Source organism: Primulina eburnea, chromosome 12 (genome assembly GCF_022965805.1).
Source record: "Primulina eburnea isolate SZY01 chromosome 12, ASM2296580v1, whole genome shotgun sequence".
Classification (NCBI taxonomy): domain Eukaryota; kingdom Viridiplantae; phylum Streptophyta; class Magnoliopsida; order Lamiales; family Gesneriaceae; genus Primulina; species Primulina eburnea.
This window is the reverse complement of record NC_133112.1, coordinates 2276291-2303112: the sequence shown is the minus strand read 5'-3', so window position 1 is coordinate 2303112 and position 26822 is coordinate 2276291. Positions and strand designations below refer to the sequence as shown.

The window sequence follows — 26822 nt, the reverse complement described above, 5'->3', positions numbered from 1 at the left end:
TAAAAAATAAAAATCATTAGGAATTTTGTTCCTCAAATACGTTTGATTTATCCTCATAGTCATAGATCCCCGAGAGGGATAAAATGTTACGCCAAGTGTTGCCATCTATTATATTTATATACATTCTTTTTTAATAATTTTTTAATCAGACAGCCTCGTATGTTACAAGCCAAAGAAGTGTCTAAAGGGGGACATCAACAGGGAAATCCTGGGGATGTCTCTTGATGGTTTCTCTGAGTGATTTCTCTTGTTCATTGAGAATCGACGGCGTTTCATGGTACACGTCGCTAAATAATTCTGTAAGGGACGGTTTCTCCATTTTTTCTGCCACTTGAATCGCGCTCAATACCTGTCATTTACATTGATAACAAGTTAAGGAGGCCAAGTATAGATGCAGAAACAAGAACAAGGAAAGGTGCAATTCCGTTGGTGACAAGACCTGTTTCCTAACGCGTCCACGGAGCTCGTCTTCTTCTCGGTCAGTCCACCATCCGTTTCTCTGAACCCATTTTCTGAACCTTCCCAGAGGGCTTCGAGCTGTTCTCCAGTGATCGATTTCCTGGGGTGGTCGATATTTGGTGGAGTCATCAGAAGTCGAGTGGTGGCCTACTCGATATGTAAGGGCCTAAACATCAAAACAATAGAACCATTAGTCAGTTTTATTTTATATCGGAATTTATCTGAATAAATAGTAAAAACATGATTCATTTGCAATGTTTTAAGCTAGGGTCATCCAAATAGAAGGGATAGGGAGGCCAGGAAAGCCAGATCAATAAATTTGTATGAAGAAACTACTTGTTTTAGAAAACTCTACTGTATAGCATTGTTCTCTTATTCACAGGAAACAATAGACTTAAAGGCGGTCGCCTCAAAATACTTTTCATTGAATGGATTGCCCATTCCCCTTTTTCCATTGTAAATGGGGCTGATAACTCCCAGTCTCCTACCGAAACAGCATCTAGAAACACAATAGAGCTCAAGTTGCACCTCAACAAGTATTGGCCTTTGCTCCCGTATCACCATTTCACGAGCTGCACGAATCGCACTATAAACAGCTAGAGCATCATTTCCATCTACACGAATACTACGTATTCCATATGCTTGGCCCTTAATCACTACGCCATCGCCTACCATTATAACATAATAAAAAAAATTAATTATTGTCCAAGAAAATGTTTATGAGTTCTGTTTTATGTGTGTGTATGCACATAGAGAGAGAGAGAGAGAGAGAATTTACTTCGAAATTGTTCGGTTACAGGAGTGCTGATGGCCCATCCATTGTTACGGCATATGAACATAACCGGAGCTTCCATAACCGCAGCAAAATTTAAACCAGCATGGAAATCTCCCTGCCAAACATTTGAAAGTCTCCTGATATTTTCACATCCCATATTTGCGTTTGGAAATTGTCATAAAGTTTTTGAACTTCAATGATTTTTACCTCGCTAGTGGCACCATCTCCAGTAAACGCAACAACACATGCTTTTTTTTTATCCATCTTTAGTGAGTAAGCTACACCAGCAGCCTGAGGAAGTTGCGTTCTATCACCAAAAGAAACCATAGAGATTTTTTAGATGAATGAGTTTTTGGTTATATTTTAATCTTTTATTCACAATCTTCAAAATCTAAAGGCGGGACAACTCACGCGATAGGAGATGAAACTGTGATGTAATTAAGTTTCTTAGAACCATAATGAATCGGCATTTGCCTTCCTTTCCCATAATCATCTTTGGTTCCAAAGCATTGGTTGGCAAATTCTTGCACAGTAAAACCTCTCCACAAGAGGATTCCAGGCTCCCGATACTTCATTAAGTTACAGATAAATGTAGTAGATGAAAATATCAAGATTAAATTTTCTCAAAAGTATAACTTGAAGGGATCCCTGATTTGTTTTTAAAAAAAAATCTCACATAGTTATGGTGTGCTATACTGCTTTGTCTCTGATTTAGGCTTAAATAATTTACCTGAGGTAATACAACATCGTCTGGCATAAGTGCAGCAGCCGTTGCAATGTTAATAGCTTCTTCACCCGTTGAGGTCAAGTAGAATGATAACCTCCCCTGCCTTTGTGCTTCATAGAAAATAGTATCCAATACTTGAAGGGTTACCATGTTTTCATACATCTTCACTGCAGTTTCTTTGTTAACCTAATGCATTGTTATAATGTGCATAAGTTTACTAGCAAAATTTCACAAAAACCCAAGTAAAAACAGACAATGAACTTTATCTAGCAGGCAACCATTCGTAAAGTACTGAATGCTAAAATTGCCCTCCTTTACATGATACCTTTTTGTGGAATTTTCTTCTTTTCACTTGAGAGTTCCATATGATGTATAAAGGTGATCGAAACGAACTATATATGAACACGACGCTTAGATACATGAAACAACATGAGATCGAGCTCCCAACTAAATGGCATAAAACTTGCGGCGAAATGACTATATACCTGCTCATACATGCTGTTTGCAACTGGATAGCCATCGTCATCTAGAACTCGATAACAAGGTATTCTCTTTTCCGGGTACTCTGAAATGAACTTCATTTGGGTTGTAAATGCCACCCTTCCACCAGGGAAATCTAGGCCCTGCTAATACAATTGACAACAATCAAGAAATTGCAGACAAAAAAATAATTCTTCCATTTGACGCAAAATAATCATTCAATCCCGCTACTGCCGGAATTTTTGGACTGACCAAGTTGAAAGAGTGTAGAAATATAAAATTTGAGGTGGAAGAACACCTCCAGCCACCCTCATTTCTACCACCACCTATTCAATCCACAAAAAATTAAATTTTAAAGTTCTAACTTTGGGCACTTAATTTTCCTTCTTGTCCATTAAATTATATCATACATTCCATTTTCCATCCAATGGGTACTCATGTGCATGAAATGAGCAAGAAAGCAATCAATACCACTGAATTCTTTTCTTAATCTACGACAAAATTACTGATCACGAACACCCAAAAAACATCGGGCCGGTAAAACTCACCAGAAAATTGTTAAGATCATAATCTTCTTCTTCATGATTACACAAACGTGCGTGTTGTTTAGCTTTGGTTGATTCAAACCGAGAAACGCACGAATGGGATGCATGGGTTTTGGCCAATAATGGTGAGTTGTTATGATTTGAAATTAAGGCGTGATAAAACCCAGATTTTATGGGGGGTTTCAGTATATTTCTGAGCAAATTCATCTTTTCAGGGGGTCGAATTTGCCACTTTCATATAATATTATCAGTGCTGTAAGAAAATAAAAAAAATTTGGAATGAAGGATGAATTCGGCTTGCGACGCTTGCATTGGAGTTTATGAGGTGGCAACAATCATTGAAATAAATTTCTGACAAAAATCTATCCAAAATCGTAACACAATTATAATTGAGATCTTACAAATTTTTAATATTTGTAAAGCATTTTTTCCGAGTTACTATATTAAAAAACAATTTTTATATTTATAGTTTATTTATATTTCATATTTATATTGATTACAAAAGTTGATCTGATCCGAAGAAATTACACCTGGGAAATTTTATTTATTTCATGTTTATTTCGTTTTTGAGATTTTAGTTTTCAATGTTTCTCATTTTGACAGTTTTATTCATTTTATATCTGATGTGTTGACTTCGTATTAATTTCTTATTAGTATCATAGCAACGTCACGTCATAAAATGACTAAAGTTGCCAAAAAAACAAAAATTACCAACTAAAACCGAAGTTTTACGACATACAAATATATAACACAAAAAATGTAGTTTTTATAATTTATACCCATCAAAAAATATATAATGTGATTTTCCCTGTTGGAACTATATGCATTTTTAATCTTTAATAAAATAATAATAATAATAATAATAATAATAATAATAATAATAATAATAGAGAAGGAGTGTTTTGCGAAATTAAAGTAAAGGCGTGCAAAGAGAGAAACAAACAAATAAATTTGCACAGCAAATATACTAGAAATTTGACGTTTATTGAAATGTTTCTTTCTTTATACCTTCAAATTAGCGTATTGCCGTATAATGTACTATCCGAACATCCTAACCTTGACTATGTTCCAAATGTTATTTTTCCTCATGATAATAAAACCCGTAGTCGCTGTTTTTCGATGTGATAAACCCCGATCTAACACATGTTCCATGACAAATCCACTTTTTCAAAAAAGAAAAGGTAAAAGAAAAAGTAAAACTGAGTGGAATTAAAAAAAAATTAATATAATCCCTACATGCTAAACGGCACAAAAATAATGAGTGTAGGGTTCACCAAAAAGTTAAAAACAATAATTAGAGAATGAACAGTTCAAAAAAAACTAAAAAAATATATCCCTTAATTAATAACTTGATTAATGAAAAAATCTTTTTTCCACAAAATTTGCCTTAATTAGTGTCTACAAACTTAAAGAGAAGGGATTGAATAGGCTTTCTAATTAAGTTAGGTGCATGCATTTTGTTTGAACAAGTGTTGCCTGAATTTAATTCTAAAATCTCCCACCAAACTACATTTAATTTCCTACTGCAATTCGGTTGGTTGCGTACATGTTCATTGACTCGCATTACATTGCTCTGTGATTATATAGTAGCCCACCTCTTAATTCAAATTCATAAACGTTAATAATCATTTTCTTAATATAAAAACAACTCTTATTTTTAATCAATTTAAAATTAATTTTATGTTTATCTTAACCCACATAAACGGAAAAAAAAAAAAAAAACTATTTCGAGAAAATCATCCACCCGATTGGTGGAGAAAATATTTTTAACTAATTAATTATATATTTTTATCAAACGCAACGTGTGTGTCCAACCATTATTAGTATTTATTATGAATATTGGAGTTTGGTGTGTCGTGATAGCTCTATTACACAGTTATCATGTGCAAAAATATGTGAGCGATGACTTTTTCAAAAAGTACAAGCATTCTCGTGTACTGTTCATTCAAACTACTCTATGGGGCAGACACATGAAACACCACCGCAGGGTCCTCAAATTTCACTAAATATAATGATTAAGTAAATTATTACTAGAGAAAATGAGACTTGTAGTAATTGAGACTACATTAAAAAAAAAAAAGCAGAGGCGAGAAATTTTTATGATAATTATAAGGGCAACTCTGGATCCATCCGTAGCTATAATTGCATAATCACGAGTGTTCGTGGCAGGTAACATACGGACAATTCGCACCATCGGAAAAAGATTTGTAATAAATTAAAATCGTGTACGTAAATTTCCAAAATATGATTTATTTTTCCCTGAACTATGCTTCCCAGTTAAATTTCACGTACGAAAATATAATAAAATAAAATAGTAGAGAAAAGTTAAGGAGACATAACCTGATTTTCTTCATCTTCATTATCCGTGTCGGGCACAGCCTCCACTTGTCCTCCGGCTCTGAGTGACTCATACCGACGGAAAGCAATATTTCCGGGATATTTATCACAGAATACCGGCGATTTTCTCCGATGTTCGCCAGCCATGGAGTGGTAACAAGAATCGGCATGGAAACAAGAAGGTGAAAACCTGCTTTCCAGTTTCTCTAAAGAGCAGATTTTCGCCTTCAACAAATGTGTAATGTTTCTTGATCTTGAAAACAAAGCAGCCATGGAAATTATCTAGCCCGAATTTTTTTTTTTTTTTCAATATAGAGAAATCAAAGATTATGCAAAAATGTTAAGCCACCTAACTAGTGTGTGTTTTTGTGTAGTGTCTCATCTCTATGTTGTTAACTCCACGCTGAGTGATCCATCATAAATAAGGAAGATACCAGCTTGACAATAAATACGAGTTTGACAAAATCAAGGCATGCGTTTTTATAAAATAAAGCTTCATTTTTAGTTGGTCTACATATATATTATTAAAATGACTACTATTTTTTGTCAAAATACAATATTAATATATCTCAATTTGGAATTTCTAATGGGAATTTCGAAGCTTAAAAAAATTAGAAAGGAAAAAAAGGAATTATTTGGCAAAAATATATATTTTACTAGCAATTTCCTATTCACATAAAACAAAATAATATATCGTGGAAGGGAGAAGAGGCCAAGCCTCGTACGTATCGTCTAGGGGTGCAAACGAACCGAATCGAGCCGAATAATAGTAAAAAAGTCAGGCTCGAATTCGGCTCGAAATATTCGAATTATATATATATATATATATTATATTAATAAAATATTAAGGCTCGCGAACTATTCGCGAGCTATCGAACAAAATAATTTGGGCTCGAGTTCGGCTCGAAAAAAAGTTCGAACGTGTTCGAGTTCGGCTCAAATTCGATAAGTTCGAATACGAATCGAATATTTATCGAGCCGGCTCGAAAAACTCGCGAACATGTTCGGTTCGTTTGCAGCCCTAGTATCGTCCATGCTCCATGGTGTTGAATGAACGAAGATAAAAGCTTGTGTGAGATGATCTCACGGGTCGTATTTTGTGAGACGGATTTCTTATTTGAGTCATACATGAAAGTATTACCTTTTATACTAAGAGTACTATTTTTTATTGTAAATATCGGTAGAATTGATCTGTCTCACAAAAAAAAAACTCATGAGATTGTCTCTGGTCGAATGAATATAGGTTTTGGCATCGCATCAAGCTGGGAGAGGTACAACATGTTAATGCATTATAATAACTTATTAATCAAAATATAAAATTTTTTTAACAAAATTTTTATAATAATAAATTATTCACTTTTTCGTGCTTTTGTGATAAAGATGAAAGATTGCTTGGCAAAAAGTTGGGATAGAGATCTGATTAATTTCAAGCCTGAACATTCATCGTGTATAAATAATAAATTACGTGTCACTCTCATCCGAATCATGACATTAACTAATGAATGGGATTATCTTCAGCCATACACGCGCCCCTTTTTCCTTTCCGGTCCTAAAATTTTCTTGCTCGTCCAACTATAATCTCTTTTACACGTGATTTATGTAGACCAATTAATTATTATTATTATTTTGAGTTTTGGGTTAAAAAAAAAAATTAGAGTTGACAAATCGAATATGTATACACGACTTTACCCGTCCGGTGTATTCCTATGCACATAGCACTTTGTGTATAAGACTTATCGCCCAACTTATACCTGTTGGTGATTGTCTTTGATACTCGGAGCCCAGACTCAAGTAAAGCCGACTGTACGTACAGTGATTTTACAGCAACTACTTAATATTTGTATTGGATATACGAAAAATGATTAACATGATAAAGATGTGTTATAATTCATTGTAAATCACTTTGGACTTTAATTTTCATGTAATATAAGAAAGAGTATCACAAGTATAACACCAAACAATCTTTAAAACACATAAAAACGAAAAAATTATGGGCTATATTGATTAAAATTAATAACAGTACATGTATAACTAGAGGCAGGTCCCAATTAATTCCCTTCACTAGAATTACGCCTGTCTAGTTCTTGTATAGATTGGTTGGTTCAGTCACAATTCAAAGCAATTTATAAAAGCCGCCCTATTAAAATATGTAAGACTTGGCCACCATAGTTCATAAGATTTATATTCATACTATTTAGGCGGTACAATGTACAAACCCATTTCATATTCATAATTGATAATAAGTTTTGTGTGGCATATGGTACATCTTAGCTCATCCTTAAATGATGATTCTTTATCACAAGGAAACGATCTTACAAATTTAAAACATACCGAACAACATATATTTATTTATACATATAATTACTCATTTGTATGTTGACAAAAACTTGTATGACACTACAAAAAAACGGTATGATTAGCGACGGTTTCATGAAAAATCGTCTTTCAAATAGCGACGGTTTTTATTTTCCGTTGCTATATAGCGACGGTTCTTATATACACCGTCGCTTTTTAAATTATAGCAACGGTTTTATAAAACCGGTCGTTAAAATAGCCACGGTTTTAAAAAATCGTCGCTGTAATAGCCACGGTTTTAAAAGACCGTCGCTATAATAGCCACGGTTTTATAAAACCGGTCGCTATTATTGCGACTGTTCCACACACCCGTCGCTATTTTGTGCAACAGGTTAAACAAAAGCGACGGTCTTGTGTCCTACCGTCGCTACTATAGCGACAAATTTTCATAAACTGTCGCTAAACTAAACAGACGACGGTTTTATTAAACACCGTCGCTTGTGTGAAGCGACGGTTTAATATTAAATAGTCGCTATATTAGCGACGAAAAAAAAAACCGTAGCTATATTTAACGTCGGTTTAATTAAACCGTCGTTATCTTCCAAAATAGCAACGTTTTTAAAAAAACCGTCGTCACTTTTGGCGACGTTCAAAGTTAACCGTCGCCGATTTAGATCGGCGACGGTTTCTAAAATCAGTCGCTATTAGCGACTGATTTTGAAAATCCGTCGCTATTAGCAATGTGTCTATAAATTGTCGCGTCTTCAACTGATTTTCTTCACACCTCTCCTCTCCCTTCGCTCACATTTGCGAGCGATAAACAAATCTTCTCTCGTGTACGATTTTTGCTTCTACTCAAGTAAGTTTTTTTGCAATTCAACTGTTAGTATGTATATAATAATTTTTTGGAAAACTTGTTATAAATCTTGGGAGGATGTTAAGACGACATCCCACACTCCCGGTAAGGGATACGACAAGTATAAAAGTCTATAAAGTTTTTAAACAAAATAAATTATGACACGTCATTATAATAATGTGATATGATATACATATTTGTTTGAAAATGACTAATATTACATACAAGATTTAATTTGAAAAGTAAAATACATCGTACTTTTTATTTTGTAGGATAAAATGGATAACGATAGAAATTGGATGTATCGTCGGTTGGAGAATGGATTTGTAACGGCTGAATATTGTGTTGGTGTAGAGTCGTTTGTAGCATTTGCACTTAGTCATCCTGAGTGTTTATTAGATGGAAATATCCGTTGTCCTTGCAATCGAAAAAAATGTCAGAACCAAACATATTTAGATGAAGATACTGTGAAGGTACATCTCGGTCGTTATGGATTTGTACCGGATTATTACAACTGGTATTTTCATGGAGAGGATTATATTCCCCCGGTCTTTCCTAATTTTAATATGGAAGTTCCTTCGTCATCTAGGTCTCGTGTAGCACCACCAACTGCTCAAACTACAGCTCCGGAATTTTTGAATTTTCTTCAACAAAATGTTAACTTTGAAGAGAACCCAGAAAATGAGAATGTGAATTTTGGTGAAGAAAATCCAACAATAAATAAATTTTTGTTTAAATAAATTTTTGTTTAAATAACTTTGAAGAGAACCCAGAAAATGAGAATGCGACGACTACGACGACGACGAGACTCAGTCACCGTCACCGTAGTGGCGTTTGTTTAAATTTTTTTGATGAATATTTGTATCAAACACTAGTTTGGAAATGTTATTTACTAATATGATTATATTTTTCAAATTTGTTGTCAATTTTTTTAGTAATTATACAGTACAATTGTTTTAATATATTTTTATTTTTAAAAAAAAACGGAATGGTGATTAGCGACGGAACAATTATAACCGTCGCTGAAATTAGCGACGGTTTTTGAAAATACTGTCGCTATAAATGGCGACGGTTGTGAAAATACCGTCTCAAATTAAAGCGACTGTTTTTAATTAACAGTCGCTATTTGAAGCGACGGTAAATTCAACAACGTCGCTATATTTAGCGACAGTTATAAGCATAATCGTCGCTAAATATAGCGACGTTGTTGAAATTACCGTCGCTACAATTAGCGTCGGTGTTATTTTGACCGTCGCTATACTGGAGACGGACTTCATCCTACAGACGGTCGCCAAATTGTCACGGTTATTGTGTCGCGTCGCTTGGGTGAGGCGACGACCCAAAAGGTCACGGGTCAACGGCACGTCGCTAGAACCGTCGCTTTGACCAAGTCGCGACGGTTTTAGCGACGGATAAACCCGTCGCAAATCGCTTTGGTTTTTTGTAGTGTGAGAATGTCTCACGGATTGTATTTTGTGAGACAGATCACTTATTTGGATCATCCATGAAAAATTATTACTTTTTATGACACGTCTCACATATAAAGATTCGTGAGACCATCTCACAAAAGACCTACTCTTTTATATTTCAATTCGGATACAATATCGATTGAACATCCCTTTGTTATCCTATCATATCAATGAAATCATAACTTCCACGTAATTAAACGTTGGGTCTAAAAGAAAAGTTGCACTAAATATTATTACAAATTTAAGCCGACAAAAATTCTGGTACTTATGTGTGTGAAATTATGTCCAGTCTTTTATTGGGATGGATTTGGAGTTTTGGATTCTTGAATTGACTTGTTTTTTTTCTCTTTTCTTTACACAAAATTTCATTTGAGATTATTTCTGGGCCCAAATAATTGGATTCGGGCTCATTAATTTGTACCCACTTGATTAAACTCGACCATTGCATGATATACGGCACCAAAAATTGAGCAAATCGTTGATGGCAATCATACGCTATGCTATGATCGAAAGTGACATGTTATTTGATGACATTGTAATATAAATAGATATTGCTTTATAACCATGGTTCATGAATAAAATTTGACATGCAAAACTAATACTATTTAAAAAAATACCACCTAAAAAAAAATCAATTGATCGTTCCTTTGAGTCTATCGTTATACAAGAGTGTAAATGATCAAATTACAATATTATAATGAATATTTCGATTTTTTTTTGCAATTTTAGCTCATTTCTTTTAGAAGTTTTGATGTGACACTACACATGTCACCTCTATATCAATACCATGGTCACGTCGGATAAATGACTAAAATTACAAAAAATAAAATAAACAAAGAAAAAATGCAATTTCGAATAGGTATTAATGCATGTAAAGAAACAACTGTTATTATTTGTGGTTGAAAAACATTATGTTCGGACAAGTTGCGGAGAGTAGTGGCCCATCAAGCTAGGTTCCATGAAGGTACTGACGACCAAGATCTTGTCACCTGCGATTCCTTTTTATCATCTCGACTTTTTCCGTATGCATGTATATGCATATATAGAAATGAAAGCAAGCATTATGTTCTCAGGTCCACTTGAGACTCAAATTATTAACTCATGCGACAATTTTCAAAGGTTTGGTGTTGAATGTTTCCTCGACATTTTTCTTTTTGTCTTCAATTTTTTCTGACTAATACTGTTTACTGCAGGGAGGGAAGGGAAAATATAAGATAGGGAATTTCCAGTTCTTAATTGTTCGAATTCATGCAGTAAAATAGACGTACGTAGTTGGAATTATTTTTTGTTCAAGTTCTTTGTTGTTCGAATTTATGGATTAATTTTTTTCTGACTAAACTTCGTATAAACGGGTCCCAATCGTTTCTTGAAAAGAATTAAGTGAATAATTTACAACAAGATGAACTAGCTACAGGGAATGAAGAGGTGATCTAATTAGAGGTTTAGATGACCTGAAACTAGAACAATAAACTGCTGATCTTGTATTCAACATCATTTCCTGTCTGAAAGAATTTGTGGGTTTCTCGAACTCTTCGTTTTCATGTTTGATCCCTTCGAGCATGGCTGTTACGTCCCTCATCGTTGGCCTTTCATCAGGACAAGGATTCACACAAAGTAGAGCTATCCCAATCACTTGAACCATCTCTTCTGTTTGTGTACTTGATTGAAGCAGTAACTGTTGATCCAAAATCGATGTGAAATCTCGGGGTTTCTTCCTGAGTTCTTCGTAAACCCAGGAAACAATGTGTTTTCCATCTGGGATTCGGGGATCATTTGGTTCCATTCCTGTCAGGACCTCGAATAGCACAACGCCGTAGCTGTATACGTCACTCTTTTCTGTTATTTTCAAGCTGTATCCGTATTCTGCAATAAGAAGGATATTAATTAGTTTACAATCTCAAATTTTGTTATGTCTTCTCGAGTAAAGTAGTTACCAGGAGCGATGTAGCCATATGATCCTGCTACCATGTTTGAATATCTTGACGTTTCTGAAGAATTTACGAGCTTTGCTAGACCAAAATCTGCTAGAAAAGCTTCGAATAAAGGACCGACTAAAATGTTGTTGGTCTTTATATCTCGATGGACTATTGGAGGGATACAGTCATGATGAAGATAAGCTAAACCTTGTGCTACTCCCATCATTATATTGTACCTCGAATTCCAATCGAGGCTAATTTTTTTCTCGTGGAGTAATCCGGCCAAACTCCCATTACTTATGTAATCGAACAGGAGCAACCTGGTTTTCCCATTATCACAACAACCTAGTAATCTTAATATGTTTTTATGTCTTACTGATCCCAGGGCAGCAACTTCTGCAGAAAATAAGTCTCTTTGTGGAATCTCCCCTCTCTTCTTTGGCCAGAGTTTCTTGACTGCAATGACCTGTCTCATTGGTGTCTCGACTCGGTAAACGATCCCTGATCCACCTCGCCCCACGATATTCGAATCGAAGAGCTTCGTTACCACGTCTTCTATGGAGAAATTTAGCCTTTGGAATGGGGTGAGGCGCCATACCAAGGTGTTTTCTTCTTCATGAGTCTTGAAAACACTCTTTCGAGCTCTCTCGAAAAGCATTGTTCCTATGGTTAAGATGATTAAAATCGTAATGACAATGAGGACTATGAGAATTGTCATATTTTTTATGAGTTTCTTGCTCTGGTGATTTTCGATAGCATGGCACTTGTTCCCCGGAAAACAGAGTTCTTGGTTTCCGAAAAACGTGCTATTTGGAATTTCTTGGAAGAATTTGGTATTGGGAAGCGAACCCGAGAAATTGTTGTATGAAACATTCAAAGAAACAAGATTATCTAGATTGCTGATAACCTGTAAACTTCCTGCCAACATGTTGTGAGATAAGTCCATGTTGGAAAGCTTAGAAAAATTCGAAAAGCTTTCCGGTATTGGCCCTGTTAAAGAATTCGAGCTCAAATTTAAGAGTATGTCCAGTTCTTGAAGGTACCCAATCTCATCTGGGATGGTACCACTGAGTCTGTTGCTACTTAAATCAAGCAACTGTAAATCCTTACACAGCCCAACTGATTCAGGGATTGATCCTGATATGTTATTTCCACTCAGAATAAGCTTATTTAGCGACAAAAGGTCACCTGTATTTTCCGGGATGGTGCCTGATATATAATTCATTGAAATATCCAGAACATTTAGCTTAAAGAGACGGACAAAAGAAAGAGGAATCATGCCTTGAAGGTTGTTTCCATGAAGATCAACCATTTCCAGCTCTTTACAGTTACCGATTTCTTGTGGGATTTTTCCAGAAAATTGGTTTTCAGACAGCTCGAGGAAACACAAATTCTCAAGCATCCCAATTTCTGACGGGATTTCACCATGTAACAGGTTTGACCCTAAGCGTAACCGAGTTAAGCTGCTGCAGTTGCCGATATCCTGCGGGATTTGACCCAAAAGCTGATTCGAAAGCAACAGAAGTTTGGTTAGGTTCTTGAGATTCAATATAGCTTTCGGAACTTCCCCGGTAAGAGAATTGTGAGACAGGTCCAAAGCTTGAAGTTTCTGGCAATTGGCCAACTCTTTCGGTATCTCTCCATGGAGCTTATTCTGCCAAGCGAAGAACAGAGTGAGCTCTTTTAATTTCCCGATTTGAGATGGGATTTCTCCAGAAATATTGTTGTTATCCAATTCGACCTGCTTCAAGTTCGAAAAATTGCCAATAAAATTCGGTATCACACCAGTAATATTATTATCAGACAAGAGAAGCTCCTCCAGGGATTCAATATATTGAAGAGGTGATGGGATTTCTCCTGTCAAAAAGTTGAGCGACAAATCGAGCACCTTCAAACTCGAACAGTTTCCAAGAGATCCTGGAATTGTTCCTCGCAGATTATTTTGCCATAACAGCAGCCTTCTCAGGTTTTTAAGGTATCCGATTTCCACTGGAACTTCGCCCGATATTTGATTCTCGTATACAAACAGATTCTCCAATGATGAACAGTTACTCAGTTCCAGAGGGATCCCGCCGGTTAAGTTTGCTGTGTAAATTGAAATGGTCTTCAGATCCTTCAGTGCTCCTAAAGTACGAGGAATCTGGCCTGTGATTCCGGTATCTGCAAGGCCTAAAAAGCTCAGCCTTGCACAATCTGATAACTGAGCTGGTATTTCTCCATTTATACCGATGTTCCCACCTGCACGAAGGATTTCAAGAAACACTAACCGGCCTATGTCTGCAGGAATCTTCCCAGTGAGCATGTTGTCAAACAGTTCAAGTTGCTGCAATTGCGTGCAGTTTCCAATATTGGTCGGGATTTCTCCCTGCAAGAAGTTGGAATTCAACGACAGTTGGCGCAGATTCAACAGGCTTCCAATTTCACTAGGTATCCCCCCAGTTAAATTGTTAGAGCTGAGGTCCAAAGTGATCAGAGAAGATAAGTTTCCGACCGAAACCGGGATTTCACCGCTGAGATTTCCATTCGAGATCACAAGAACTTGAAGAAAGTTGAAGGCAAAAACCTGAGCCGGAAATTTAGCAGGTAGACTAATAGAAGTAATGGTAATCTCATTCACAAATCTTTCACTGTTACATTTGATGTAATCCCATTTGCATGGATTTTGATCGTTAGGATTCCAAGAAGAGAAGTAACTCGAAGAAGGCGAAGAATTATTGAAAGTCGAAAGCCATGACAGAAGAGCGAGGCCTTCTTGGTTCAATGCAGATATGGTGGGAAACAAACATATTTTAAGAAACAAGAGAAATAAGGTAACCATTTTGCTTGACATGATAAGTTTTTTGTGATCTCCTACTGTTGTGTTTCCTTCCTTTTTCTAGGAAACTAAAGTGACTGATCTTTTTTGAATTGATATCTTTATCATATTCATTAAATATTGTTAAAAGGGTCCCTACTGGTGTCGGAGATATCTTAGATATATCATATATACAAGCATATATATATGCACACATAGTTTTGGACACAAAAAATTTATTAATATATTAGAGGTGATTTTTACTAGACAAGACACGAATTTTCAGGGAAAAAAATCATACAAAGAATTAACAACTTTTTCCCCTGAATCCCCTCTCTTTCCCTTACTCAGTCAACATCTTTTTAAATTTTTGTATAAATGGAAAGAACAAGTATGGCCATGTTGATGAGAATCATGGAGATAAAATGGTTACCGGTGCCAGGATTCGCAGGGTACGGAGTATATCTTCGTGCCCGTTTTGTCATGTTCATTGCAAGGTTACATGTTTTCTAGCTACTATGCACCGATGGCACTGATTTCTTGTCCGCATGAATCTTGTCACTTGCAATTATTAACAAGTTGGTTTTTTTTCACTGATTTTATATTTTTTTCTGAGGCCATCATTGTCGTTGAGAAGTGAGAACCAATGATTGTTCTAACAAGTCGAGATCGAAACATAACATTTCATCAGTTGTTCACCAAAATTTAAGTTATAATTGTGGATGAAAGGGGTAATGGACTTACGAGATGACCCAAAACAATAGAAAAAATAATTAACTTGGACAGGTTTAAGCCTACTTCAAAAAAATTTACAATGAATAGCAGTGTGATTAAAAACGATGTAAAACAGTGAAATGGGAAGAAAAATGAGAAAAAAAAATTAAAATTTATAAGAAATTAATCATTAGTCTAGATTTTTTGTGAACATAATATGTCCAAGTATCACAAAATAATGTGGACATATAGCCAACAAAAAGATGTAAAGACACCACAAAACTTTAAGCATAAAAAATATATCTCAGATGTGTAACCAATATATACACGCCATACCTCATCCAGTGAAGCCCCATAGTTCTTTTTCCCATGCATGCATCTGCCCCAAATTTAAGACTTTGGCTCTTTATATATAATAATAATAATAAATTGACAAAGAAATTAGGTTTCTTTTATCTTAGATGACGAACCAACCATATGTGGTATATATACCAGGCCACAAAGTTCCGAGCTCGACTGAGTCAGACGAGAGTATTTGCAAAATATCATGTAAATTTTGTTAAGTTTTTTTTATTTAAAAAGAAAATTTATCTTTAAAAAGGTGATGTGATGAGTAACTGATAAAAAAAGGGTGGGGAAAAGGCAATCCCTTCACCATGTGTGTTGACAGCTAAACTATTTTTAGAAGTATTCCATTGGATTGTTGTTCTGATATCAACTTTTCATTTGTCTACAGCACTTTAAAAGCGACCCTGAAGGCTACTTATCTCTTTCAGTGTTGTGTCTATTAGTGATAGCTTTGGAGTAGTCCCATATCTTATAAATATATAATAGCTAATTTTCAATAAATTATAGACATGTCGGTCGAGCTCGAGCTCGACCTCGACTTTCTTGATCAATTGGTCTCGATAAAAATATCTAAATTGTTTATAGCTAGTTTAGGTATTGTTTTTAATTCGTCCAGCTATAAATGTTTAAAATAAATAAATTTTTACTACAAGTTTTGAATTTCGAATTTGTCTTTAAGATTCCTATGTTTTAGGGGATAAAAAAATGAAGAATAACATTAGTGGGACACCGCTAATTATTTGTAAAATAGTCCATGGATCGAAAATATAGCCCATCTGTAAGACATGTAAAGTCCAGTTAAGTGAAGTTGGGCTATTTGATTCTGATTTGGATTCTGAAATTTTATCTGGAGTTGAGGGGTTTTTTATAAAACTAATTTAAATTTTAAATTTTAAATTTTATTTGCGACAGTTTATTAAAAACTGTCGCTATTAGCGACAGATTTTACAACCGTCGCTAATAAGCTAACGGTGTTAATAACGGTTATATTAACACCGTCGCACATCAGATCGGCGACGGTATTATAATAACCGTCGCATGTTGTCTATAATTATATATTCCCGTTTTCGGAGAATCGAAAGAGGTTTTGTAGATATTCCCGTTTGCGTGTGAGCCTCTGTAGGTTCTGTTAGGGACGATCTCATCTGTGAAATCTGAGGCAGAAAGAGGTTTTGTAGAGAAAAGGAGGAAGTGTGGAGACTCGATTTTATCTCTTACAGTCGTTGCAAGGTAATTACTGTTGTCTCTTGGAATATTTCATTTCGAGTTATTGAGCTGATTTGTTATTCGTCTTCGGAAGTTGGTTGTCATCGTTGAAGCAATTGGATTTCGCGCGAGGATGTGTTTATGAGATGGGTGCCTTGAATGAGTTTATCGAAATCACCTATAGGAAATGTGAATGCTATGTGAAGAAAGTACTTGATAAAATGCATGTTGGATAAGAATTTCTATCATTTTGTCGTGTATATCCAAGAAAAGCCAATAGTTAACTATGACAATACTTGCTTACTCGAATAATTGACTGCCATTCTTACTTTAGTTCTTGGCATATGCTTTTGTTGGTTCGAAAATATTTTTCTTCAAATTCCTAGTTTTTTTTTATATCAAGACTCTCTTTTTAATCTGACTGTAATCGTAAATATTCAACAAATCTTGGTGTACTTATGCAGTAGTTCTAGTGATAACTATTGCGGGTTGTACTTTTTTTTTATTCGTACCATGTGTTTTTGTAATAATTATTATCATTAGAATTCCCCTTCCTCTGTGAAGGAAGATTCTTTTTTAGAACTTCCCCCAATATTATTGTATGGATGAGTTTCTAAGGTTTGTAACTGTTTGCATTTCAGAGTAAAGGAAATGGACATAATATCCCAATTACAAGAACAAGTGAATACTATAGCTTCTCTTGCTTTCAATACATTTGGTTCTCTTCAAAGAGATGCCCTTCCAGTTCAATTATCACCTAATTATCCAGAGCCTCCTGCCGTTTCTAATGTTGTGGATGATGCTGCTAATCTCGCTGAGCAGCCCAAACTTCTGAGTTCTGCTCTAGTGAAAGCCGCCAAACAGGTCAGCTAATATAATTCATGAGAAATTGATAGAATACGCATATCATATTCAATGTTGTGAGTTTTTTTAATCTTTCACGTGATTATCTTTGGCTTTCAGAAAAATCGTTTGTCTTTTCTAGTTATTTTCTTTGGCACTTTTCTTGAAGTAATTCCTCTTTGCCCTTTGGTACTAGTTAATCCTCTTCTTTAAGTTTGTCCTGATTCTAGCTTGCCTTGGAAAGAAAGATCTTGTTTCATTTATTTTTATTAACAGGATCTCTTGTAACTCAAATTCCCAGATATTTGGCATCACCATCCAAAATATTTATAGTATAACCCAATGCAAGGCTGAAAATGGTAAAACGTGATTTTGCTGGTCATTGGTGATCACGTGGAAGCCATCCAAGATTCCAAATGTTATGTGTCCATTATGTTTCGTTGGATCGTTTTTAAATCTGTGCTGTGCAAAAATAACATTTTCCTTGGAAGTAGCTTTTAAGCACGCCATAAACATTTTTCACCAGTGGACTTTGTAGGACAATTTTTTTGACAGTTTGCTGCGGAACAACTTCTGTTGATAATTTCGTGATTCTGAAATTTGCTTGGTCCTGTCCATCAAAGGTCCTCTGTAAATTTAGATTGTCTTCTTTTTTACAGTTTGATGCATTGGTTTCTGCTCTTCCATTATCAGAGGGAGGTGAAGAAGCTCAATTGAAAAGAATTTCTGAACTCCAGGTGATCCCTAATAAAATGATTTAACGCACACGAGTATCTGCTAGATTACTTTCGCTGTCATTTAGCTCCTGCATTGTTTTAGAAACCATGGAGTACTACTTGATGCCAGATGCATGTTGTTAATTGAGTGATTTTTAATTATCTTGAGTTATGAAGGATGAGGCGTCGTCTAATTTCTAAGATGCATAAATGTGTCTATTATATTCCTAATTCGTGTTGTCCCACCAGTCTGTGTTGAGTTGCTCTTTGTTAATGGTTGAGAATATACTCTTCAACATGTATAATTATGTGGGTTTAAGTACCCATTGGTAACATGGAATCTGTTCAGTTTGTGTCCACCATAAAGCTTATCTGATTAAAAGAATTGCCGACAGGCTGAGAATGATGCAATTGGCCAGGAACTTCAAAAGCAACTGGAAGCTGCAGGCAAGCTTTTCTATTCCTAATTATTGCACTATAGTTAGCATCATTATTGTCTTTTTATGGGGTTTCCAGTTTCCCTGCTTTTAATAGGAAGAAGCCAACTTCAGCTTCGAGAACATCTCTATAGTATTTTGCCATATAACAATAGCATTATGCATCCCATATTAACGGATATCATTTCACTTCAAATTTGTTTCATTACTTGTGACAAATTTTTATTTTTTTTTGCCTTTCTTCAACCTCAGTGGCTCACCAATAGTTCTCAGTCTGCTTTAGAATTTTGACTGAAGAACAAACTCATCGGTCTCAGTAGGGATAAGATTCGATTACTTAGTTTACTTTGGAAATTCTGCTCATGTGTTTGTTCCTTCCAACATGTGATGATGTCGGTGGTGTCCAGAAAAGGAACTAAAGCAGGTTCGGGAATTGTTCAGCCAAGCTACCGATAACTGCTTGAACTTAAAAAAACCAGATTGATGCAATGATAACGGATGAGCAGACGGCACGTTGCATTTGGTTACGTATACCAGTGGATCATTATAATCGAAGAACATGTAAAAATAGTTTTCCAGGAGTCTCTTCCTTAGAAATGACATTCATGATCCGTGACTTGGTACTCCACAAGGACTCCAAACTTTTCAAACCCAAAAACACTACCGTTTTTCTGACCTCTTCTTTTTTCAGCACACACTGTTCTGGAGTGATTCAAGTCCAATAGGATTCGGTCGATTTGAATGGGTCCGGGTTTTGGTCAGATTACCAAAAGCTCAATAACTCGTGAATGCACAACTTTTCCTCCGTACAAATTTTCCGGTTGATTTTTGCTTTTTGACGGCTACATAACATATAATTTGGCAGCTCACTTTCGTCGCTTTATATATATATATATATATATATATATATATATATATATATATATATATATATATATATATATATATATATATATATAATCTTCTGAAAAAGATGGCAATTTAATTTTATATTTTTAGAATTATTATTCCATTTTTAAATTAAAAATTACAAAAATATGGCACAAGAGCTAATAAATAGTAAAGTAATATTTTTTAAAAAAATTAGTACATAAATAACATTCCTTTATTTTAAAAAATATATTTCTGAAATAAATATTGAATATATTATAATTTAATAATTACATATCATATGAACATAAAAAACTAGCATGTTGAAGAAAATATTTTTGGCTATAGTAAAAAATTAAATGACGTAAATAAAAATCATGTTATGATATTATGAATATAAAATTCATGTTGTGCAATTAACAAAATTTGAGGGTATCAAGATTATATATATCTGAAACATGGCAAAAACTTGTGTGAGGCGGTCTCACGGATCGTATTTTGTGAGACGGATCTTTATTTGGATAATCCATGAAAAAATATTACTTTTTATGCTAAGAGTATTACTTTTTATTGTGAATATGGGCAGGGTTGACCCGTCTCACAGATTGTGATCCGTGAGACGGTCTCACATGAGACCTACTCCTGAAACATTGTTGAGTTGTTGCAAAAATCTTGAAAATTCTCTGATTAGTGATTATAAATATTGTTTTGATATTAGACATTCTTGAATTTATAAACGATTGGACTAGTTATTGTTTGCATTGTTATAGCCATACGGCGATAAAGGTGGAAGATGGGAATTAATGTGTGGAAAAGTAATGAAAGAATGTGCTCCTCCAAGTAATGAAAGGGGCAAAAAATTTATTAAAGTGTTGAAATTAAAGACGCTAATGGAACATTTTTTTAAAAATATTTAATAAAATAATATTATGAGCAGCAGCCGAATGACTAGAAAACTAGAAGATCTAAGAATAACTCAAGCAGTGCCTGAGCCACAACTGCCACCGTTGCTGAGCAAACTAAGACGACTCCGAGCCTCACAAGTCTTCATCTTCAGATCCGTATCGTTTGGAAGATCATCATGCGCTGAAAGGTCGTCCCCCTGCTCCACTGTATGTGAATTGGGGTCTAATGGATGAGGGGTTGCTTCACCCTAAATACGCCCCATAGATAATACTTCTTGTTAAATCCTGAAAACAAAAATTATTTGAGTTTTACGTCTTGTACAGGGTGACTATGAGAAAATATGTTGCAAAATCAACAGATCTTGATAAGGATTGGAATCAAACTTACTCCAATACATCAGTGGCAAAACCATGGAAGTAAAAATCAAGATCTCCGCATTCTGCACACCGCCTTTTAAAGCGAGGTCTTTATCCATCATTTCATCAATCAATTGATCATAAGCCGGTTCACTGTCATAGGAAAATAGTAAAACTAAATTGGTCAAAAAGTACGGAAATTTCAGAGGAAAGAGTGAGAGCATAGACTGCGGCCCACCTTATCTCAGACGGAAAGAAAAAGAGAGCGATATCATCTTCATTGGGATCTGATAACTCGAAACGTTTTGGCCTGACATCAGAGTATGGAAGCAATTTCAGGTGAAGATCCGGTTGAAACATACTTATTTCCTCGTACACTTTCTGGCATGCTTTGCTAGAAACGTGACCTTTGAGTCCATCAAGGATGTCGTGTCTTTTCCCAGACATGTTAAAACTTCCACTGTCGATTAGGAAATAAAAAATGGTAATCAAACAGAGAGTAAACACATAATATACAGGTGTTCTAAAACAACCACATAATACATAGGTTGACAGAATTGGTATGGGTAATTATTAATTTTCTCACCTCCAAATTGGCATGATTATTGGTTCAGCACATGTAGAGCATTCAAGCATATTCGTATCTTTAGGAAACTCTTTCCCAACTTCTAATCCTCCATTCTCCTTGTGGTCATTGCTTGTACAGATGCCAACTAAATTATTTATTAATTCGACTCCGTTATTTTCCTGATTTTGCCCCTCCGAATTAGCTTCCGAAGACAGAAGGGTTTTCGTCTTTGAACTTTTGGAAGATATGTTGCACGATAACATAGGATTCTCCATAATCCCAAGCTCAGAAATTTTATTTTCCTTCACTTCACAAAGTATAGGATCATCACTTGCCGATTTAATAGGCATGCCAACGTCTACCTTTTCGTGTTCCATACAAGGTTTCTTGGAGGAGTTACTGTTGATTTTCTTCATAGTAGATTTCTTAATCTTGCTTCTCTTTTTCTTCATGTTCGCTTTCAGGGGAATAAAATATAATAACTTCTCTTGCTGCCTCTTATTATACCGATTCTCTCCCTGCTCAAGCTGTTGGGAGTTCTGCTCGATTTTTTCATTTTCCTTATTGTTCAACCCTATGACTTTCTCGAGAAAGTTATCGGCTGCTTTGGGACACTCAACAAAGTCGAGCTTTGTATAAGCATAATATAAATGCTGAGGTAGATCCTCATAGAAATGTTCCTTGGTCTCAATTGATAATATATCATCTTTCTCGATTTTTTCCCGAGGAGGAACCATCCGGGACTGTTGTTCTGCTTCGCAGTCATCACAAACCCAATGAACAAATTCATCAAAATCTTCTGGTATTGCATCCAAACAATATCTGAAAAAAATGCACATACACACACTAAGCATACTACAGCATGAAAAAAGTGAGGGTCCCAGAAACGAAATAGACCTCAACAAAAGAACAAGAACAGAAAGTGCACGAGTTATATTGGGCTATAAATCACTAATAAATCCTCAATAGAATTTAAAGCCACACTCTCGTGCATCCACAGAGTTTCTTTATTGTAAAAGTGCTAGTTGATGATAAATAGATTCAATAAAATTAGGACAGAGAATAAAGAAATGTAACAAGTTCCAATTCCAAGAGGCAAAAGCAGGATATTGCAGGGACTCAAAAGAACGCATAAGATCAATAATCATAGCTTACCGATGGACAGCATAAGACACACATTTGACACAAAATACAAAAGCATTGTCATATCCTTTATTGCCACACTGCAAACATATTGTCTCCTGCATGATTGATAGGTGCAGCAGTTACTATGAAGCACCATCACATAATCCCAGCAACAGAGAAAAGCAAGATATCCAGTCGATGCTTAGAGAAATCAGAATTCAAAAGTTCATGTATCCAGCACCCTATCCAACTGTCAAAAAATTCACGTGCTTTTAAAAAAAGTCCTGCGATGTTTCACTATCATACATCTCCTTTCCATTTAACATTTCGTTCATACAAGCAGTGAAGCCAAATGACATCGCTAATAATAAATTAAAACGTTCATTTTTAAAGGATTCAAGACCCTGAAATCTTAAACTTCTCGTAATATTTTTCTCATTATTCGAATATTTTCGCTGCAGTTCACATCCAGTGCAACCTTATTAGACATTAGCTAAAACAAATTAATCCCAGAAAAATATTAAGCCCTGGTCATGCAATGTCGATTTCTTTACTGGACACTTTATTCTGTTGATCATGTTGCAGACATATCACCACTGGTTACAGAGTACAAAATACAAAGTTACTCATAGCAATCAAATAAGAAAGTGCATCATTTGAAACGAGGTCGATTTCAAGCTTGAAAAGTTTCACAAAATTACACTCCTTTGCATATCTAAGGAACTTATCCTGCTACATTAAATTATTTACACCGAGTGACTTTTCACCTACAGAAAATTCAACCATAAGATACACAGGTTGGGTTCCCCTGAATTGCAAAATCCAGACGCAAGACTAGAGGAGAATAGGGGCCAATGAAAAAAAACAAAAAACAATCCTAAACACCAAATCCCAACGCAAACACAGAATGCATCACGAGAGAAACTAAGGGTGCAAAAGATCAAATCTTCAATCTACATTTTATTTGAATATGAAATACTATATAATGTCTCTCAAAAAAAAAAAAAAGAAATACTATATAACGGATTTGAAGTTTGGGGTTTTATTTCTTTAAACAACAAAAAAATATTTAAAAAATTCATTCTTCCAAACGCAACCTCAAGATTCAGAGAGAGAGAATAAGGAACATGGATTACCATGGCTCATGAATTGTTTCGCAACCACAGGAGAATTATATATTTCTGAGGAAAATTAAAGTAAAACTCGAGTCTTGAAATCTAGATGCAAGATTCTCAAGGTTTCTGTGTGATACAAAAGCTCTTTAGGTATTCTCTTCGATCTCTCGTCAGGAAGAAAAGGGATTTATTACTATTCTAGAACCCTAAACAAGGACACCAAAGTGAAGACTTCTTTGGATCAAACTCCAATCCCTATATATGTTTATGGTAAAAGCCCGAGAATAAAAATATTCTTTTTTTCTTTCGTAACAACATACAATTTAAAAGAATTTAATTTTTCTAAAAATATCTATATTGAACTAACTTATTTAAGACAAAATTTTGTATGAGACGGTCTCACGGGTCGTATTTGTGGGACATATATCTTATTTGTGTGTATATATATATACACACACATACATGAGACTGCTCACGGATAATTAAAAGGCCTAAACTAATGATCCACCATATTAACATTGTTCCTAAAACTCAAAAGACTCCTACTTTATTAAGGGGATCAAATCCAAATATCAAATTCCGTAATCCATTATTCATTGATCATGCTCTAATTTATTTACCAATTTATAAAAAAAAATTATTTTAAAATTTTTCAATATTATTAGATAGAATAATTTTTTAAAAAAAATAATATAATATCTCAGTAGTTTAAATTGTATCAAAAGATATTTTAAAATGCCTAAAATAAATTATCCACCACAATAATATTGTTCCTAAAACCCAAAACCCTAATTTATCAAGGGATCCAATATAAATATCAAATTATTCATAAAATGCTGAAAATGAGTTCAAGACCACCAGCCTAGAAGATTTAAGTTTCACGGAGTTTTCAGTTGAAAAGATTTAAGTACGTACGTGCATTGCGGCTAGTATTTTTGTGCAGCGATAGCTTCTAGTATCTCTAGAAAAAGAAGCCACGTTTGGTGGAAAAAGCAAAACTACAATATATGTTGTTCAAACTACATAGTAAAACTTCTGTTAATAAAAAAAAGACATGAAATCTAGTCAAGAACATTAGAGATAAAGTTCATTAACACATATTACCTGATAATCTGAAAGTATTTTATCTAATTAGATGGTGTAAGGACTCTTGAATTATCCATTAATTAAGGAATCAATGATAGAACAAATTATACCAGAAACAATGGATTTCGGTAATGATTTCATGAGACAGATTGCAGTTCAATAATATTCATCATTATTTTAAGCAAAAGAAATAGAACAAAATCAAAATAAATAGGATGGAAGTGCTTCTTCATTTTGACTTCATCAATATTTTTCAAGCTCGTTCAGTGTAAGTATCATTTATTGCATCCATTTTCCTTAGATATTAGTAAAAATTTTATGATTCAAATTTGGTATGAACCACATTCGATCCGAAATGAAATGGATTGTTCGAGCAATTAAACGAAGCATGCATGCAGATATATCGTGGGGATTATTTTGATCGTTGGCCAAATTCTTACCATCACTCAATGTTGCATATCCTACCATTCTTCCATTTGGAGCTCTTTACGCCGTCGTATGGTTATCGTGTTAATGTGAATTTCATTACAATTGTGTTTTCGATTACGCTTTCCGTGAAAAATTGCCTCCCTGGTCTCTAAAGTCGGGGGGTGTATTGCTCTGAAAAACGATAATATATAATTATTTTATATTAAAGGTATAAAAACTATTTAATAATTATATATCTTTAAAATTGAGGTTGAGTTCAAGCACATATTAGTCTACTACTTTTTCATACAGGACTTTGTGATAATTAGGATTTTAAAGGGGTTCGGATGCATTTAGCCAGTTGTTTTTTATAAAATTGCAGATAAAATACTTATCTACTTCTTTCTCAATTTAATATCATTCGAACGTATTTAATTTCATTTCATTGTTATCTCATGCATTATTATTTTAAAGTGATTATAAGACCCATTATTCGCCTCATACTCGTTTACTGTGCTCAAATATGTCCCACACGAGACGGGTCTGTTGTGGATCCATACCATTGATATCTCTAAACTCATTGGTAACCGGCCAATTGTATGGTTTAGAAACTTGGGCTCCATTATCTTCAATCTCGTGCTCCCACCTTCGATATTTTATGTTCATAATTCCACATTTCTTATCATCATCATCATCAACATATATATAAAGTTAAGCTAATAATGCTTCATTAATTTTATATATAAGATTTGACCCTTCAGGGGGCCCTCTACCCTCAACTACACGAACCCCATTTATGGAATACAAATTTATGCAGAAAATATTATCAACACATGAAATTAATTAAAATTATGTTTCATAACTGATAATTAATCAATAGGGAAAAATCCAGGAGTTAGTTTATCTCCAATCCTCGTAATTCTCACAATATCCAAACATAATTAGATCATATATACGTCCTATTACATGTTAATGATTAACATTCAAATGCTAAAATGGACGAAAACACTCCATGAATAAGTGAAGCAAGTACGCTAGGTTTGATTAATGACAAAAACTTATGTGAGACAGTCTCACGGGTCGTATTTGTGAGACGGATCTCTTATTTGGGTCACCCATGAAAAAATATTACTTTTTATACTAAGAGTATTACTTTTTATTATAAATATGGGTAGGGTTGACCCGTCTCACATATTATTATCCGTGAGACGGTCTCACACGAGACTTACTCTTGATTAATTAGATCCCACTTTTAAAGTGGTAAATCCTGTGGTTAATTATCAGAGATAGCAGTCATCAACACCGCTTTGATTTTCTTTTATCAAAATTGACCAATCAACTCCAAGACACGCAGAAAAGCTCGAATCTGAGGTCACGATGACAACCTTAGTTATCAAATTTAGGACACAAAGTTCGATCATTCGTCAACACATGTCAAATCTTCGTTTCCCATCATACTCAAACTTTATTT

General features: G+C 34.7%; 4 protein-coding genes and 1 long non-coding RNA gene across 8 annotated transcripts; 2 read left to right on the top strand and 3 right to left on the bottom strand.

Annotated features, from left to right (window-relative positions):
- Positions 1-4: 4 nt before the first annotated feature.
- LOC140807517 (2-oxoisovalerate dehydrogenase subunit alpha 2, mitochondrial-like) lies at positions 5-5780 on the bottom strand. 3 transcript variants are annotated; one of them, XM_073164386.1, is made up of 9 exons: positions 5327-5780; positions 2447-2584; positions 1965-2147; positions 1646-1803; positions 1442-1541; positions 1238-1349; positions 988-1127; positions 440-625; positions 5-349 (listed from the first exon to the last, which is right to left on the bottom strand). In XM_073164386.1, the coding sequence occupies exons 1-9, from the start codon at positions 5594-5596 to the stop codon at positions 182-184; spliced, it is 1455 nt and encodes a 484-aa protein (XP_073020487.1). In that variant the 5' UTR covers positions 5597-5780; the 3' UTR covers positions 5-181. The 3 variants fall into 3 exon arrangements, with proteins under 3 accessions (XP_073020487.1, XP_073020488.1, XP_073020489.1); XM_073164387.1 differs by lacking the exon at positions 5327-5780 and adding an exon at positions 2990-3304 and having other exon boundaries at positions 2447-2587; XM_073164388.1 differs by lacking the exon at positions 5327-5780 and adding an exon at positions 2990-3300.
- Positions 5781-10860: 5080 nt separating this feature from the next.
- On the top strand, positions 10861-12382 carry LOC140807430 (uncharacterized). Its single transcript, XR_012112700.1, has 3 exons — positions 10861-11062; positions 11137-11207; positions 12245-12382. It is a non-coding gene; the product is annotated as an uncharacterized lncRNA (long non-coding RNA).
- Positions 11227-14730, bottom strand: LOC140807429 (uncharacterized). Its single transcript, XM_073164265.1, has 2 exons — positions 11878-14730; positions 11227-11806 (listed from the first exon to the last, which is right to left on the bottom strand). The coding sequence occupies exons 1-2, from the start codon at positions 14687-14689 to the stop codon at positions 11352-11354; spliced, it is 3267 nt and encodes a 1088-aa protein (XP_073020366.1). The 5' UTR covers positions 14690-14730; the 3' UTR covers positions 11227-11351.
- A 2025-nt stretch (positions 14731-16755) lies between these two features.
- LOC140808401 (mediator of RNA polymerase II transcription subunit 21) lies at positions 16756-19622 on the top strand. Of its 2 annotated transcripts, none has more exons than XM_073165525.1 (5): positions 16756-16945; positions 17563-17785; positions 18424-18501; positions 18876-18927; positions 19325-19622. In XM_073165525.1, the coding sequence occupies exons 2-5, from the start codon at positions 17573-17575 to the stop codon at positions 19399-19401; spliced, it is 420 nt and encodes a 139-aa protein (XP_073021626.1). In that variant the 5' UTR covers positions 16756-16945; positions 17563-17572; the 3' UTR covers positions 19402-19622. The 2 variants fall into 2 exon arrangements, with proteins under 2 accessions (XP_073021626.1, XP_073021627.1); XM_073165526.1 differs by lacking the exon at positions 19325-19622 and adding an exon at positions 19170-19313.
- An 863-nt stretch (positions 19623-20485) lies between these two features.
- LOC140808111 (uncharacterized) lies at positions 20486-23102 on the bottom strand. The gene is made up of 6 exons (XM_073165137.1): positions 23049-23102; positions 22773-22858; positions 21636-22439; positions 21288-21509; positions 21081-21202; positions 20486-20977 (listed from the first exon to the last, which is right to left on the bottom strand). The coding sequence occupies exons 3-6, from the start codon at positions 22352-22354 to the stop codon at positions 20916-20918; spliced, it is 1125 nt and encodes a 374-aa protein (XP_073021238.1). The 5' UTR covers positions 22355-22439; positions 22773-22858; positions 23049-23102; the 3' UTR covers positions 20486-20915.
- Between the last annotated feature and the right edge of the window lie 3720 nt (positions 23103-26822).